The sequence below is a fragment of the Sabethes cyaneus genome, chromosome 2 (genome assembly GCF_943734655.1).
Source record: "Sabethes cyaneus chromosome 2, idSabCyanKW18_F2, whole genome shotgun sequence".
Classification (NCBI taxonomy): Eukaryota; Metazoa; Arthropoda; class Insecta; order Diptera; family Culicidae; genus Sabethes; species Sabethes cyaneus.
The window spans coordinates 76,035,050-76,050,065 of record NC_071354.1 but is presented as its reverse complement, the minus strand read 5'-3'; the positions used below and the strand labels follow the sequence as shown (position 1 = coordinate 76,050,065).

Genomic DNA, 15,016 nt, shown 5'->3' with positions numbered 1-15,016 from the left:
GGCACCAAATACCTTCCCTTCCCTTCCTCTCTTCAGTGTACCAATATGCTTTAATAGACTCGGAAAACCATCACAAAAAAGTAAAATTAGTTCAACTAGCTTGCTAGCCGTCATAAGATCTTGCAACTCGAAGCACTAAACATTGCATCCTACAGGTTCTTTACTTTCTGGGTCATAAATCATACGAAATACTGAGATGTATGCCCAATTAAAATTCATCACTATATTTTCACTTTTTCACCGTCGATTTTTCATTAATTTTTTGGTCGTTCCATTCGTTAAATCACTCGCGAAACTTAATATGAGGCACAGAAAACTTTAATTAACCACCCGAACAGTTATTTAGAGTAAAATATTATAATGATTTTGCCCAAATAGTTCACTTGAATTGATAGGAGAAACTTTACTTCGTAACGATTGCAAATCCGAATCCACAACCATAGTTGCTGTACGCGTTACCAAGGGAACGGGCGTATCATGGAGTGATGCCAACGTTAACTTTTGGGCATGAAACTGACCAATTATTTTCGCTTTTAAATTAACGGTCGTAGAATGTCGATATTATACTTATAAATTCTCTGATAATAAAATTCACCGTAAATAACATTTCATGTGATAGAATTACTGTCGGATCTAGTTCAACATCAAAAACAGATATGCTGTTCTACGTTTCATAATTGTTCATAACAGATTTGAAACCGTTGTTTCAAATTATCATGAGTTTTTTTAGTGTGCTTTTCTGTTAACAACTATTATATTTCATTGTTAATAATTTGTCAATAGATTTAGTTAATGTAAATCCCGCTCCGTTGTACTCGGTCCTGGGCTACTCGTCGCCTATTCGTTGCGCATCTCGACACTCGCAAGTCGGTTTCAACCCGGTCGAGCCATCTAGCATGTCGGGCCCCTCTATTCCTGGTGCCGGTGGGGTTCTTGAAGAGAACAGATTACACTACACAGTCGTCCGGCATCCTTGCGACGTGGCCGACCCACCGTAGTCTCTCAACTTTTGCCAGGTTTACGATGGGAATCTCTCCAAGCAGTGCCTGTAGCTCGTGATTCATACGCCTCCGCCACACTCCGCTATCCGTTTGTACTCCGCCACAAATAGTCCGCAACACTTTTCGTTCAAATACGGCAAGTGTACGTATGTCTTCCGTAAGCAAAGTTACAGTATCAAGTCTATAGAGAACTGCCGGTCTGATTTGCGCTTTGTATATTGTTAGCTTTTTGCGGCGGCAAATGCTCCTTGATCGAAGCGTCTTGCCTACGTATCATATTTTCGTGGATTTCAATGCATCATACGATATAGTCGAGACAAACAGGCGCGGCTGGGGCTGTGACAAGAGGTTGGACTGTCCTGTATGTTATTCAACTTCGCTATTGAAAATGTGATCCAGCGAGCACGCATTAAAACATGAGGAACGATCGGCAGAAGTAGCCAATTCCTAGCCCTTGCTGTCGACCTTCACATTACTAAAAAGCTTGGGACAGCGAAGGCAATCTGCGCAACACTAAACACGTAGGCTAGAAGGATTGCATTACAAATCAATGATAGGAAAAGACTCCAGAGAAGGCAACAACCACGCCCATCGGAAAGTGACTATTGACGGCGATGAACTGGAAGTGATTAATGAGCTCGTATATTTGGAATCTCTGGTCGCCGCCGACAATAATACGAGAAGGAGAGATGCCTCCAAGCTGAAACCGGGCCTACTTTTGTATCCGCAAGACGTATCGATCAAGGAGCATAAGTTACCGCACAAAGCTGACGATGTAGCAAAGCAAAGCAAAGCCTAGGTGCTACATTCCGTTATCGAAACTTGACCTTCTGTTTTTATACGACAGACTTCGCAGCCAGCTGTTAGAGTACAAGACAATTGCAGGGCCAGTTGCTACGATCCTATTGATCTAACAGCATCTCCAAGCCGGGATTCGAATATACGACGACTGGCTTATTAGGCTTATTAGGGATCATACCTCGAAGCCAACTGGGAGACTAGCTGACGATGTGCAATACACTAATCATACCGGTAGTCCGCTACAGACTTAAGATAGTTCTGAAAATAATACTTATTCTATTATAGCCTGCCCACGACCAAAAAGTTGGACAGAAGGAGTGTAAAGAGCTGCTTTAGTCATAAGCTCCAAGCTATTGGAAATCCCACAGATTACCATTGCACACCTTTAGCAAGTTTCTCATCAAAACTGTGTATGACAATTCAAAACTACCATTTGGTATATTGCTTTTATTCAGTGTTTCCTCGTAACGCAGTCTTTTAACCACCATTGCTAACATTCTAACATGTTCATTAAAGAAAGACATTATTGAATTGGTATAGGTGTATTGTCCTGTACTTGCACCGCATTTATGCAAATTACCTGCTCCATGTTACACCCTACCGTTGCTGGGTAGAATACATTTGTCTCAAAATATTTCGACCTTTCCAGCGGCCATAAAGCAAAGCCGAAAGAGAGTACGTGGCACCAAATCAATTTGCGTTCATAGACTATGTATTGCAATTTTACATTGTTCTTTTTTTTTGGGCGGACAAACTGTCGTCCTTTTATGACAACAGCAACAACATGCCACCCACTTTTCCTTCGCTGACGGTATGACGGCCAGTCTGTGGAAAGAGTTCAATGTTTGGAAGGGACACATGTTTACAGTTGTAATTAAGATGTTCGGCTTATACACAGAAAGGAGATGAATGTCATTCTGTTTCAGAAGTCTGACAAAAGACAGAGCAAGCGAAAGGAAAATAACCATATTTGCATCTTTGTGCTGCATTTGTTGTGGTTCCTGCAGACTATTATAAAGCAATATAACAATAATGTAGGATTCGGAACTGACGAATATTTGGAAGCAGCAATTGCACGGCTATTTATGAGGCAATATGCCAACAGCAGTTCGTAGCCTTTTTCCCTTTTCTTTCTTATCATGTGTCATCATGTTTCTGTACAGGCACAGTAAATGAGTACATATCGAGCTGTATGAGCTCAAGTGCAACTGAAAGGATTTTTGTGCAGGTTTATTCAACAATATGAATGAGTTAAGCATTGAACTAATATTAACGGGGCTTTTTCCGCCGTGGTTTTATCCAAAATTCAAGAAATTTACAAAAACAATTAAAAGTAAAATCACATTAAACAACGGTACTGTCAAATGAATCAAAATTGAGCCAAAGTGATTGAACCATCCCTGCTTGACCTTCTCTTTTAATTAGACAAATTTCGCAGTCAGCTGTAAGATTGCAGGTCATTTGCGAAGCTAGTGCTACGATCCTTCCTATTGACTCTTATAGCCTATCTCAGTTGGGCCACGAACACGCGTCGACTGGCTAGGTAAACCGATGTTCTAGTCTAGGGATGCGCGGTTTCTTACAGACTTTCATGCTACTATTATTTTGCGGGTTGATTTTGTGCTTGAAGAGATAACTTTACATGCGCCTTCTAATACAACTATTGTGTTTCTACGTTGGTAATTTGTTAGAAGAAATAGTTAAGGAAAAATAGACATAGTATTGTTAATTAAGTCAATAGGAACCACGAAAACCTAAATTAGTAGTACTAGTAAGGCAGAAATGGAGACACTCACCTTAGGTACAAAGAAATCCAGCCCTGAAAGAGGTAGGCATAATTTATAAAAAGAGAGGAGAAGAAAATGGTAAGTGACAAAGAAGAGAAAAGATTCTAGAAAAACCACCTAACGGTCAGATACATCGCGTCGTTCGTGTGTGAAAGAAGTGAGTGGAAAATCAAATATAAGTTACTAGCTAGAAGAAATTATAACTGATTGAATACGATAAAATCAATCAGGTAATTGGAACCCACCGTAGAACCACGTTTTGGATTTAATTTGTCCCGTATCGACCTTTTTATTTTAAATTTAGAAACTATCATCGATCCTTCAGTACGCCAGTCGACCTCGGTAATGAATTCTTCCTACGTCACATATAAAGAATAAGCTTTTGTGAACACAAAATGGGACGAACATCGAGAAAAAACAAATCTTCTTGGAGAAAAAATATTGATGTGTCGGACGTTGATCAATTTATGGAAGAACAAAGAGAAGACGAACGTGTAAGAGATGGAGCCATATTGGATACTCAATTATTTATGGAAGATGATAACAAACTAAATTTGAAGCAATCCCGGAAGAAAAAATTCCAAGCAAGTCCCAAATTTTGTACATCTTTAAAAAACCCTTCCCAAATTGTGGTACCGGTAGCCAAACTTAACGTTAAAAAGCCTGTTCCTGCAAGCAAACATTCTAAAAGAATTAAAAACGTACAGTTAAAAACTAATAAAACCGATATTTGGGAAACTTCCGATCTGGCAGAGAAAAAAAAGAAAAGTTTGAACGATGCTGTAAACCAGCATACTGGCGCACGCACAGAAAAGCAACAGTTAAACAAGAAACAAACGGTCATACCTAACGTCGAGATTCCAAAACCAGGTACAAGTTATAATCCCGCCCTTGATGACTATAATGAATTAAGGATGTCAGTAGTAAAGAAGGAAAAAGAAATACATAAGCGTAAAGAACATTTTGATCGAGTAATCACAAACAAGTTCACGAAAATGTCTAAACAAGACCGTGATGATCTGGTTTGGAATGAAATGGCCGAAGGTCTGTTGGAAAATAAAGACAACCAGGATACGTCGGACGATGAACGGACAGATGAAGAATATAAGGCCGTAAATCCACCCGTTGAAAATAAAAAGAAAAACCGGAAGGCAAAAAACAAAAAACAAAGAACCATACAAAAACGAAACACTGAAGTCACAGTTAAAGAAGAGTTAAAAAAGTACACGGATATCGAAAAGATAGCGACATTAAAATCTGATCTCAACAAACGTGAAGCGTTGACAAAGAAAAAGCAAGAGAATAGAGCAAAACGAGTGAAGGACAAACTGTCGAATCCGCCTCGCGTTTCTTATCTAAAATTTGAGGAATCGGAAGCCGATTTTGCGGAGCCTACAGAACTTACAGGTTCATTGAGAACCATCTGTGCAAATAGAAGTCTTATTGTTGATCGTTTCAAAAGTTGTCAAAAGCGTGCATTAATAGCTCCCAAAAAGCACCGTGATGGTATACTGCGTAGTAATAAATCACGTCTTAAACGTTGGAAACGATACACTAAAGGAGATCACAAGGACAACGAATAAATCAAACAAAATCAATAAAGAGACCGAGCACCGATGATCTGTTGAACCCTAGGGTAGCCACCCCTAGAAACTAAGGAGGGCCATTATTATAGTTTGCTTGGACTCCAGCAATCTATGAACCCGCAACAGCCAGTTAGTAACGTAATCTTGAATAGTTCCCGCATCTCCAACGAACCACAGCATATTAGGCTAGCGTCCGGTACGTGCCACAAGGAAAATCCACAATTCCACATCTACACAAGCATTTGTTCAAATATAACAATAATTTCAAATAATTGCTACCTGTTTTGTAATTACGAACATCACAAGAATCCAAAAGTTATTACACCCGTTTTTCCGCGTAACTCTTTTGATTATAGCCAGTGCAAGCTGCCCAACATCTGCGGTCTCTAGCTGTGAGGGCTTTCCATAGCTAGTTCCATGTGAACCGGTGGAGTTCAAACCACGCATGCATTTTCAAGCAGGAGACTAAGCGCACGACTGCTCCCTTGCAGTAGAACGTTTTCAAACAATGGAGATCCCGTTCGATTTTTGCGATGAACCCAAGTTGCCTATTTGCTTTAGAAACGATTTCCGTGCAGTGCCGGTCAAACGTCAGCTTACGGTCCAGAATGACGCCAAGATCATTACGTAGTCGACTCCATTTAGCGTTTGCCCATCAATACTTATTCAAAAATAATTGAATTCGTTTGAATTCGGTGAATTTAGTTTATGCCACGTTACGAATTTAGCTAATAAAATCTGGAGACGATAACAATCCTCGATGGCAAACAAATCGTCAGATAGATCATTAAGTTATCGGTGTAAACTAGTCGACAAGCAATTTTTATGGCGTTTGCTGCGTCTTTGAAAAAATGATGCAAAGGAGAAGACTAAGTGTGCTACCCTGCGGAACACCTGATTTGTTTGTAAATGTAGGTGAAAGGCTTCGTACACAAATTACGTAACGCTTAGAGAGGAGGGAGGGAGGTCGAGTTAGCGTTACTTGTTGTTACATAGGGGGGAGGGGGAGTCATGAGAATAGTTACGTAACAAATATATGAATACCAAAAAGGCAGTTGCCAAATGAGGAAAGGACGTGTTGGAGGTGGAAAACAGTGAATCGGTTTATACTAATGAAAATTATGATATAAAATTATGGTTTGTAGCTGATGAAGATAATCCTACTAAATTTCCAGTTATTACGGTTGAAGACCATTTCAGGCTGCCCAGTTTGCTTCGGGGTAAGATGCTGGCCTAACAAGCCGTCATATGTTCGAATCTCGGCTGGGAAGTGCTACTATAGAGCCAGTAGGATCGTTGCACTAGCCCCGTAATTGTCATGTACTTTAATAGCCGGCTGCGAAGTCTGTCGATAAAGAAGGGTCAAGTTCTCAACAGGACGTTTATATCCATGGCTTTGCTTTTTTACCATTTCAGCTTAACATGGGCCGATGCCTGATTGTAGTTTTCAAAATGAGCTTGCTAATTTGCCAATCTTGCTAATCTGGTTGAATTTCTTAAAAATTAAAAAAAATATGCGGTTCAAGACATTTTTATTGAATGTTGAGGTACGGGGGGGGGAGGTTTGGTTAACGTTACGTAATTTAATGGGGGGGTTATGCCAAGCGTTACTTAATGTTACATAGGGGAGGGAGGGGGTCAAAAAACCGAATTTTTTGCGTTACGTAATTTGTGTACCACACCAAAAATCCGATCTAAGCTTAACTTGCAAAACTCTATTACACACCAATTATTTTAAGTACTTAACAAACCACTGCATACTGGGTAAATACGAAAAAATGCCAGGAAGCATCAAATCCCATCCATTCAAAACGGTGCAAAATGCAAGAATAGTCCATTTTGCCCAATTTACCCCTAAATATCATAGTAAAACCAAATTAAAGCGATGCAAAATAACTCAAAAGCAAATCAGTCTTCAGAAAAAGTGTGTATTTTAACATACTGAACAACTTTGGAGATCAGTTGAAAGCAATAAAAAAAATTGGATGCAAAGTTATTGTGCAAAATGGGTTTTTAAGTGTCATTTTTAGACAAATAATTTGTCGCAACTATTACAAGATATAAGGGTAAACGGGGTAACAACGCCCGCCGGGGTAAAACCGCCCACCATGGTTTTACAGGGCCTTGCTCAAATTGGTGTTAAATGTTGATGACAGCCATATTACTGAATGCGTACGTAATATTTTACAATACCTTTTACAGCAATATCGTATAAACTATCGGAGAAATAAATAAAAACAGATTTTTCGTTATAATCTTTTCGTTTTTTATAACTTTGTTCCCGCAGAACTTAGGGTTCATTTTATTCAAAACGTTGAAACTTTTAGTAAATCCAGCCCATATCGCATCTCTGATCCTGTCTTCATCCGACAGTACCCAAATTAGGTAACTGTTCATGCAGTTTTGTTGAAATAAATAGTGAAATGTGTAAGTCGGTCATTTGGGGGTAAAACCGCCCACAACGAACGGCGCAAGATCGTCGTGCAAAATGCAAGTGCGTTAAGGAGATTTTTAAAATAATTGCATAGTTTGGATCAAAGAATCTCAGATTTACATAAAACAATGTAAATGTGCTTAATTTGTAGCTGGTAGACTGTTTGAAAAAATTTAAATTGCCATTTTTCCCTGCGGGCGCTATGGACATTTTCTTGTTTTCTCGGATATAGCTTTTTTCAATAATTCCTCCCTCTTGGAACAAATATCATGGAATAAACATTTTTTTATGAATATATAGCAAATTTTCTTAGCAATGCAAAAATAATATGTATCTGGTTTATCAATCAGAACAATTTTAAATGTCAATAAATTACCCACCGGATCAATTGCTGGAACTTTAATACCCATATTGTTATATTTTATCTTAGATCCTCTCTAGTCCTTAAAGATTGGCTCCAAGATGCTTAACCTGATCCACCTTGTTGTCTAAGGAAACTACACGGTATCAATTTCAAGACTGTTGGTACCTATATTACTGATATTCTTCTAATACGAGTGGTTGCCGGACACTCTTTCGAAATTGCGGATCTCGGGGATCCATGTATTGTTTGATGGCAAACTGATTCAATGTGTTTAAATTAGATAAATTCACGATTCCAATGCCACCAGTTTCGTTCAAATCGGTTGAATATTGTTAAAGTTATACGCTATGGCGGTTTTACCCCGTTAGTGGGCGTGTTTCACCCCGCATGGAAAAAATACTCTATTTTTTGGACGTGTTTCCAAATCGTAATAAAAAATAGAAAATCATTACAGATATTTATGTTTTTATTTTTTACATGTAGGTAATAGATCATTTGTTCATTTAAAGCAGATAAATTAGAAATTGAGCCACAACTTTTTTTTACACAGGTGGTTTTGCTTAAGTGGGCGGTCTTGCCCCGCTTACCCTTACATATAGTTAGTATAGTCAGCAAAGTAGCCCATTTTAGTGTGTTCTATAATTTTTGTGAAGATAATTTTTTTTGGATACCGTCATCCGGGGATACTTACACTTTCGAACTTTGACTTGGTATTATTTTCGAAGTTAACCGTTTAGTTCCAAGTGTAAGTAGCCAAAACTTGTGTAGTGGTTATTTTGATTTATGATTATGAAAATAAAATATCAACTAAATGAATCTGCAGAATGACCCGAAAATAGGGGTGTTGTAAGTTACCCAGTAAACGGGATTACTTGCAACATTTTTTTGATATTCCGTTTCTTATAATTTTAAATTTGAGTCCAAACCGCGAATGACTATTTTTAGATATTTTGAGTATATTTCTAGTAAAACAAGAGATACTGGAGGCATGTTTTGGTTCCCAATGTCATATATCGCTTTTTTAAAAATATTCGGTGAAAATGCAACATGTCGACGAACTCCAAATTGTTGTTTGCACGTGGAATTTTCACAATTTTAATTTTTCTGGAAATGGCATTAGACAAAATGACATTGTACAGATGCCAACTTACTTTGTACGTACTATTTATTACGATAATTAGGCGACATCCATTTAGTACGTCACGCAAATTTTGACCAAAATCGAACCTCCCTCCCCCCTTGTCACATTTTGTCACACATTCATGATCCCCCCCTGAGAAAGTACGTCACGTCACGGCAGACCCCCCCTCCACTTCACAACAAAGAAATTAAATTTACATTCCAACCCTTTTATTTCAAGCTTTCAATATAATTCACTTCAATCAATTCATTAAATAACAAAAATGAACTTCAGCAAACAAAAAAGGAAAATTTGCGAGCTTATAAGTCATCGATTCACGGATTTCGTAGATGATTTCCAATTGATGCGATCGAATACGCTTCAGAAGTCGCTGATGTGTTATCGATTAATGTTTCGCGCATATCCACGTCCTTTGCATCCACCCATTCAAATTCGTCTGATCTAGCTGAAAGAATCAGGACTTTTTGCTGACGTCTTGCAGCAACACGTCTTGGAAGAACTTTTTTGACGGATTTGATCATTTTGCGTATTTTTTGCAATCATTCAACATTACCTTAGATGCGAAATATAATCTGCAAGTGGCACAAACTATATCCTTCAGGGAGCTTTTGAGTGAGGGCAGTATAGGTTATACGGAAGAACCTTAAAACCAGCCGTGGAACTTCGGTATGAGTATGTTTATCGATTGAGTTCAGCACGAATATCAAGGGGAAACATTGCCATTGGTCTCTTGTAGCACCCCGTAGCCCCCCAGTTTGTGCGACTGCTATTTGCGTTTGCAAAAATCTTCTTGGCAGGACTTTACTCAAGGAGCCTTCAGTGGTGTACAACATATTCTGTAAAGCCTTAATGCCCAGTAAACAATTTGGTTTGTATATTTCGGTTGCAACTGAGAGATACGAAATCATATCCGCACGAAAAAGTTATATTTCACACCACATAAGAACATATAAGCACCAAAGTGGAGGCAATATACGTGCAAAAATTTTGATAATTCTATCTTGCATTCTATACAACAATTTTTGGAACACGCAACTTAATAATCCTCAATATACGATTAAGATATAACTAAATGTTACAATTGTCTATACTGCTTTACAATTCACAGCCATAAGTTGTATATGACGATACGCACGACCGCAAAACAACTTATTGTACACTTCGGCTTGACACACTCTAATCATTATGCAATTCCAATGTAAAATTGACATGCATACGACTTAATGTGTACTTTCTATTACGATCTTGTGTTATCTGGGTGGAGAGTTCATACTAGAAGAATAAATGAGTCCTGTTCACACATATATGTCAAAATAGCTTTATCATTAAAAAAATTTAGCTATTTGTTTTAAAATCCATCAGTACGTTAATTTGATAGAAGCCTTCAATAGTTGTATCTTAAAAAGAAGGCAAAATTATAATTCCCCGAATAAATTTTCCATTTGAAATTTTTTTCGTGCGACGTCACATAACTTTATACCTCCCCTCCCCCCTACGTCACAAATCGTCACGATTAGGTCAACCCTCCTCCCCCCTATAAGCGTGACGTACTTCATGGATGGCCCCTTATCTAATTTATAAGTGCTGCAAGTCGCGCCATATTAGAAGTAACAACACGAATTAATCGTTCCTTCTCCAAGTTCAAAATATAAACAGAGCTCAAAGCTGCTATTTGTTACCTTATATGATGCACTAATTGTGTACAGGAACCAAACGATAAAAAATAATTTCTTGTCAATGAACTGACGCAAGTGCAAACTTCAAGTTTTCCTACTATGAAAGTAAAATTACTATCCAATCGTATAAAAACAAGCAAAGCAATGATATAATGGATTAAACTTAACTAAACAATAGGTAAACGTCCCTTCTTCAAAACAGCATTGGCTACAAATGATTATATTTACAAACAAATGCGTTAGAGCTGTCAAAAGTGCGATGCGCCGAAGTGTTGCAAGTAACCCCAGTGTTGCAAGTATCCCCGAATGACGGTATAATAAAAAAAAAACAAAAGTTTCTATCACCCTGATAGGTGAATTGATGCTCACCTTAATAGTGTTAGAAGATGCGCCATATTTAATTGATTAACTTCTATAAAGACATCATCGTTGAAATATTACACATTTTTTACGCAATAGCAAACGTGTTTTTGTGTATCACGGAGAGAATCAGGCAAAACGGACCGTTCGCGAATTCATCACGGTACGAAATCGACGACATTCAACTCTTCTGATGTTTTTCAAATGACTGGGTGCTATTCGAATTTATTCTCTGGTCTTTGAGTTAATTTTAATCGCTTTAATTAGGTTATACTATGTATTTAGGGGTGAATTGGAAAAAATGAACTATTAGAGTAAGACGGGGCAGAAGTGCGATGTTTGAAGTTGTCATCAATTTTCTTGAGATAAAAAGAAGGACAACAACAAAATATATTTTATAGTGATGCAGTAACTCAATGTCTTCACATTCAACTATAAATCATCTGGAATAATAGTGTTATGCAAAATAAATTTTTCATTCTTCTGATCAAGAGCCGATTCGCACTTTTACCCCACTAGCGGGGCAAAAGTACGAAGCTCGAATCCATGAAATTAGTACAGTAGTAGCTAACAAAACCATATTATCTTCAATCTGCGTTATGTTTCTGTAAGGAATATTCTCCATTAGCACCCATTTTGCGCTGGTGTATTGCAGCCCCTGTCAGATCGCAATTTTTGCAAACGTTTGTTTTTTGTTTCATCAGCGGAAAACATTGTTTTCCTTCGGCCTAAATGTGTAGAGCACGCAGTTTTCTGCAGATCTTCCATTTATAGTATTCGGTAATATAGTGCCTAAAGCTGTATATAATTAGCTATACATTTTGCCTCGTCTATGAATCGCTCCGTCCGTGAATCGCACTTTTACCCTGCTAGGCGCATGACGGGGTTTGATTAAATAGTGGAAAAGCGAAATGTATCTTGTAAATTCTTTTCACCGTATTTTCAAAACAGATATTTGAGTGATGTAAAGCGCTGTTACATCAACAAGTAATATCCTCCTGTTGATATCGTATTTGCCGTATAATAAAAAATTACATCAAAACCACCCTAAAATAACATTTGCACATAACTCAGCAACTATGCTTCGTAAGCATTTAAAGTTTACGTTAGATTCAGGCTGTCAAAGTAATCACAGATCCATGCCAATATACACTCAACCCCCGCTAATATGAAAAACAGCTCGTTCAGATTGGGCGAGTTCATTTTTAATCTGAATATTTGGTAACTCTATTCATTTTCACATACGCGCAAGACGCGCACCCTATGAACTTGTTGTTTTGATTTGACGAAAACAAACGTTTTGAAAACATCTCAAACATGCGCGAATTCTAAAGGTTCGGTTTGTATAATACGAAATTGGCTCGGCAGTTTCGACTAAAATGGTCTATTTTGAATGCTGGAAAGAGATAAGTTGCATATGAGATATATTGTCAAAGCTCCTGAGCAAGAGGAAACGCATTAAGATTGTTTGCTTTTTTTTAATTTACCGGTCCATTTTAGCGTCAATTGGGTGTGACGCTTGATCGGTTTTTAATGTGAACGCATTCATACCACCGGGGTACAGATTAAAAATGTTCAGATTAAAGAAGGTCATACCAACGGGGGTACACGGTAGTCAATTCACTCGGAATCTGTACCGATAAATCATCGAATCGCACTTTTACCCCTCCTTACTCTATTGCATTTAGCACAGTATAAAAAGAATGGAATTTGATTCTTCTGCATTTTAAAGCTATTTGAGTTCATGTCACGGGCGGCAAATAAGTTGTTACGCTGTTTAATTAGCCTTTACCATGATTTTTGAGGATACTAGGGCAAAATGGACATCTTTCCTGGAAGAAGAAAAGGAGGCTGAAAAAATAAAATTTTGTCTTATTTTTTTTTAGACTAATCTCAAGTTTTTAGTCTTGACCTTGAAATGCGGTCATACATATATATATTAATATTTTTTTGAAACGATGGTTCTACAATTGATGAAGGTATGGTAGGGGAAAGAAATGAAATTTTTGTGGTACGGTATGGGGAAAGAAACCCATATGCCCTGGCGGTTGTTATGGGTTCGAATCCGGTTATAATCTCAGATTACAGCTTGGTTCGACTCATGCACCTTCCAGCACTGGACAATAGGTAGTAGTCAAAACGACTACTTATTAAGCCTAGCTACCAATATCCCCCCCCCCCTTCTCCTCACCTTTCCGCTCTTCCCCCTCCTTCACCAAAAATTTCATTTCTTTCCCCTACCGTACCTTCATTAATTGTAGAACCATCGTTTCAAAAAAATATTTTTTTTTTTCTGACTATGTTTTCTGTACAAAGCTCAAAAGTTATAAAAATCTTAGCCAAGCTTCTACCAATAAAACAAAAAAAGTTCCAATACGTTGTATAACTTTTTGGGGAAATTTTTTTTTACGCAGTTTTTACGTTATTGACATTTGAAAAATGCATATTTTTTAGCAAAAATGCCTATAGCTACAGAACCGAAGGAGATAGCGACTTTCCTTTAAACAGAGCGAGATTCCTTTAAACAGAGTATGCGTTTTCATCGAATGCGAAAGTGTTCAGAAGGCAGCATTTGTGAGAAAAGAAAAAACAGATTTTTCAGGTCCACCCTGTCCAGAAAACTTTAAATTGCTCCATCCTATCAACCATAAGAAATATGACTTTCATTTCTTTAGCAAAGTAATTCAAAATTTAATGATCTTTAACTTTACTAAACGTTGTATTCAGCTAACTTAACCCTCTAGTGCCCAAATTTTTGATTTGCTTGAAAAAAAATCTTAAAATGCTCATTTCGTGGCCAGAATAATGGAAAAAATATTCTCTAACTTCTAAGTTCAGGAATAGTTTGATTATTTATAAAAATTCGTAACCCGCCAATTGGCGGGGCTGGGCACCTGGGCGCAAACAAGTTGTGAAATCAAATTTTTCGATTTAACTCGGGACATCGATTTCAGAACATTTTTAACAGTGCTAATATTTACTAGTCTATTAGTTCTATAATTATTAGAACTAGTCATAATGCACTACAACTGAATTTTTTTTATACATAAGATATTTCATTAAAATTAAAAAATAGCACAATACCATACAGTTGAAGATTACTTATCTTGAATGATGGAAATCGTAGAAACATTCACGGTGAGCATGGAAACTCAAGTGGATAATACGTTTGTGAAATTTTTCGCTGTGCAGCCAGGCATCTATGGTTTTTTTCATCGTGTTTTGGGAAATGTTGTACTCCATCAAATCTAATGTCAGACGGTGAAAAATATGTAGATATGTGACTAGATCTAATAAATGGTATACATAGTGATTTCTATGCTTTTTAGTTTTCATTCGAATTAGAGACCGACGAACCGAGACACAGTCACACATGAACCTATATTGAACTTTTTCTATTTTTTTAGCAGCATAGAGCCGGGATGGTTTTTACCGTATCAAAAAATCCTCTTCACTGTACTCGGTCCTGGGCTACTCGTCGCCATTTCGTTGAGTGTTCGCAAAATAAACGCCAGCCGCACTTGTATTCGGAACTCCAGCTCGCTTTATATTTTACTGTTAAAGTCACCCCAAAGGTTTGATAGGGCAATAGATCGCCAATGTAATATCATGTGGTTCGCCATCTCACGACTGACTGCCCACCCCATTTACGAGGAAAGCTGTCAACTGACTTCGACACTATCTCTCTGCGCCCGTTACACGCTACCGGCAACTACCCAAATAATGTGTAAACAACACGCACTATAATTCCTCCAATATGGTATAAATACTAGGATGCCTCGACCAGCAACTTTATAGAACTTTAGTCCTAGAAGCTGCCCATAACAGGGACGTAAAATGTACTGGTTGGTGACAAAAATTTGAAA

General features: G+C 37.8%; 1 protein-coding gene across 1 annotated transcript; it reads left to right on the top strand.

Moving 5' to 3' along the window:
- The first annotated feature begins 3,984 nt into the window (after window positions 1-3,984).
- On the top strand, window positions 3,985-5,172 carry LOC128735595 (ribosome biogenesis protein NOP53-like). The gene has a single exon (XM_053830078.1). It carries the CDS (start codon window positions 3,985-3,987, stop codon window positions 5,170-5,172), a length of 1,188 nt encoding a protein of 395 aa, XP_053686053.1.
- The last annotated feature ends 9,844 nt before the right edge of the window (window positions 5,173-15,016 follow it).

Bases quoted from the DNA above. Each gene is read 5' to 3' on its own strand.
- LOC128735595 (XM_053830078.1), top strand. From the start codon at position 3,985: ATGGGACGAACATCGAGAAAAAACAAATCTTCTTGGAGAAAAAATATT.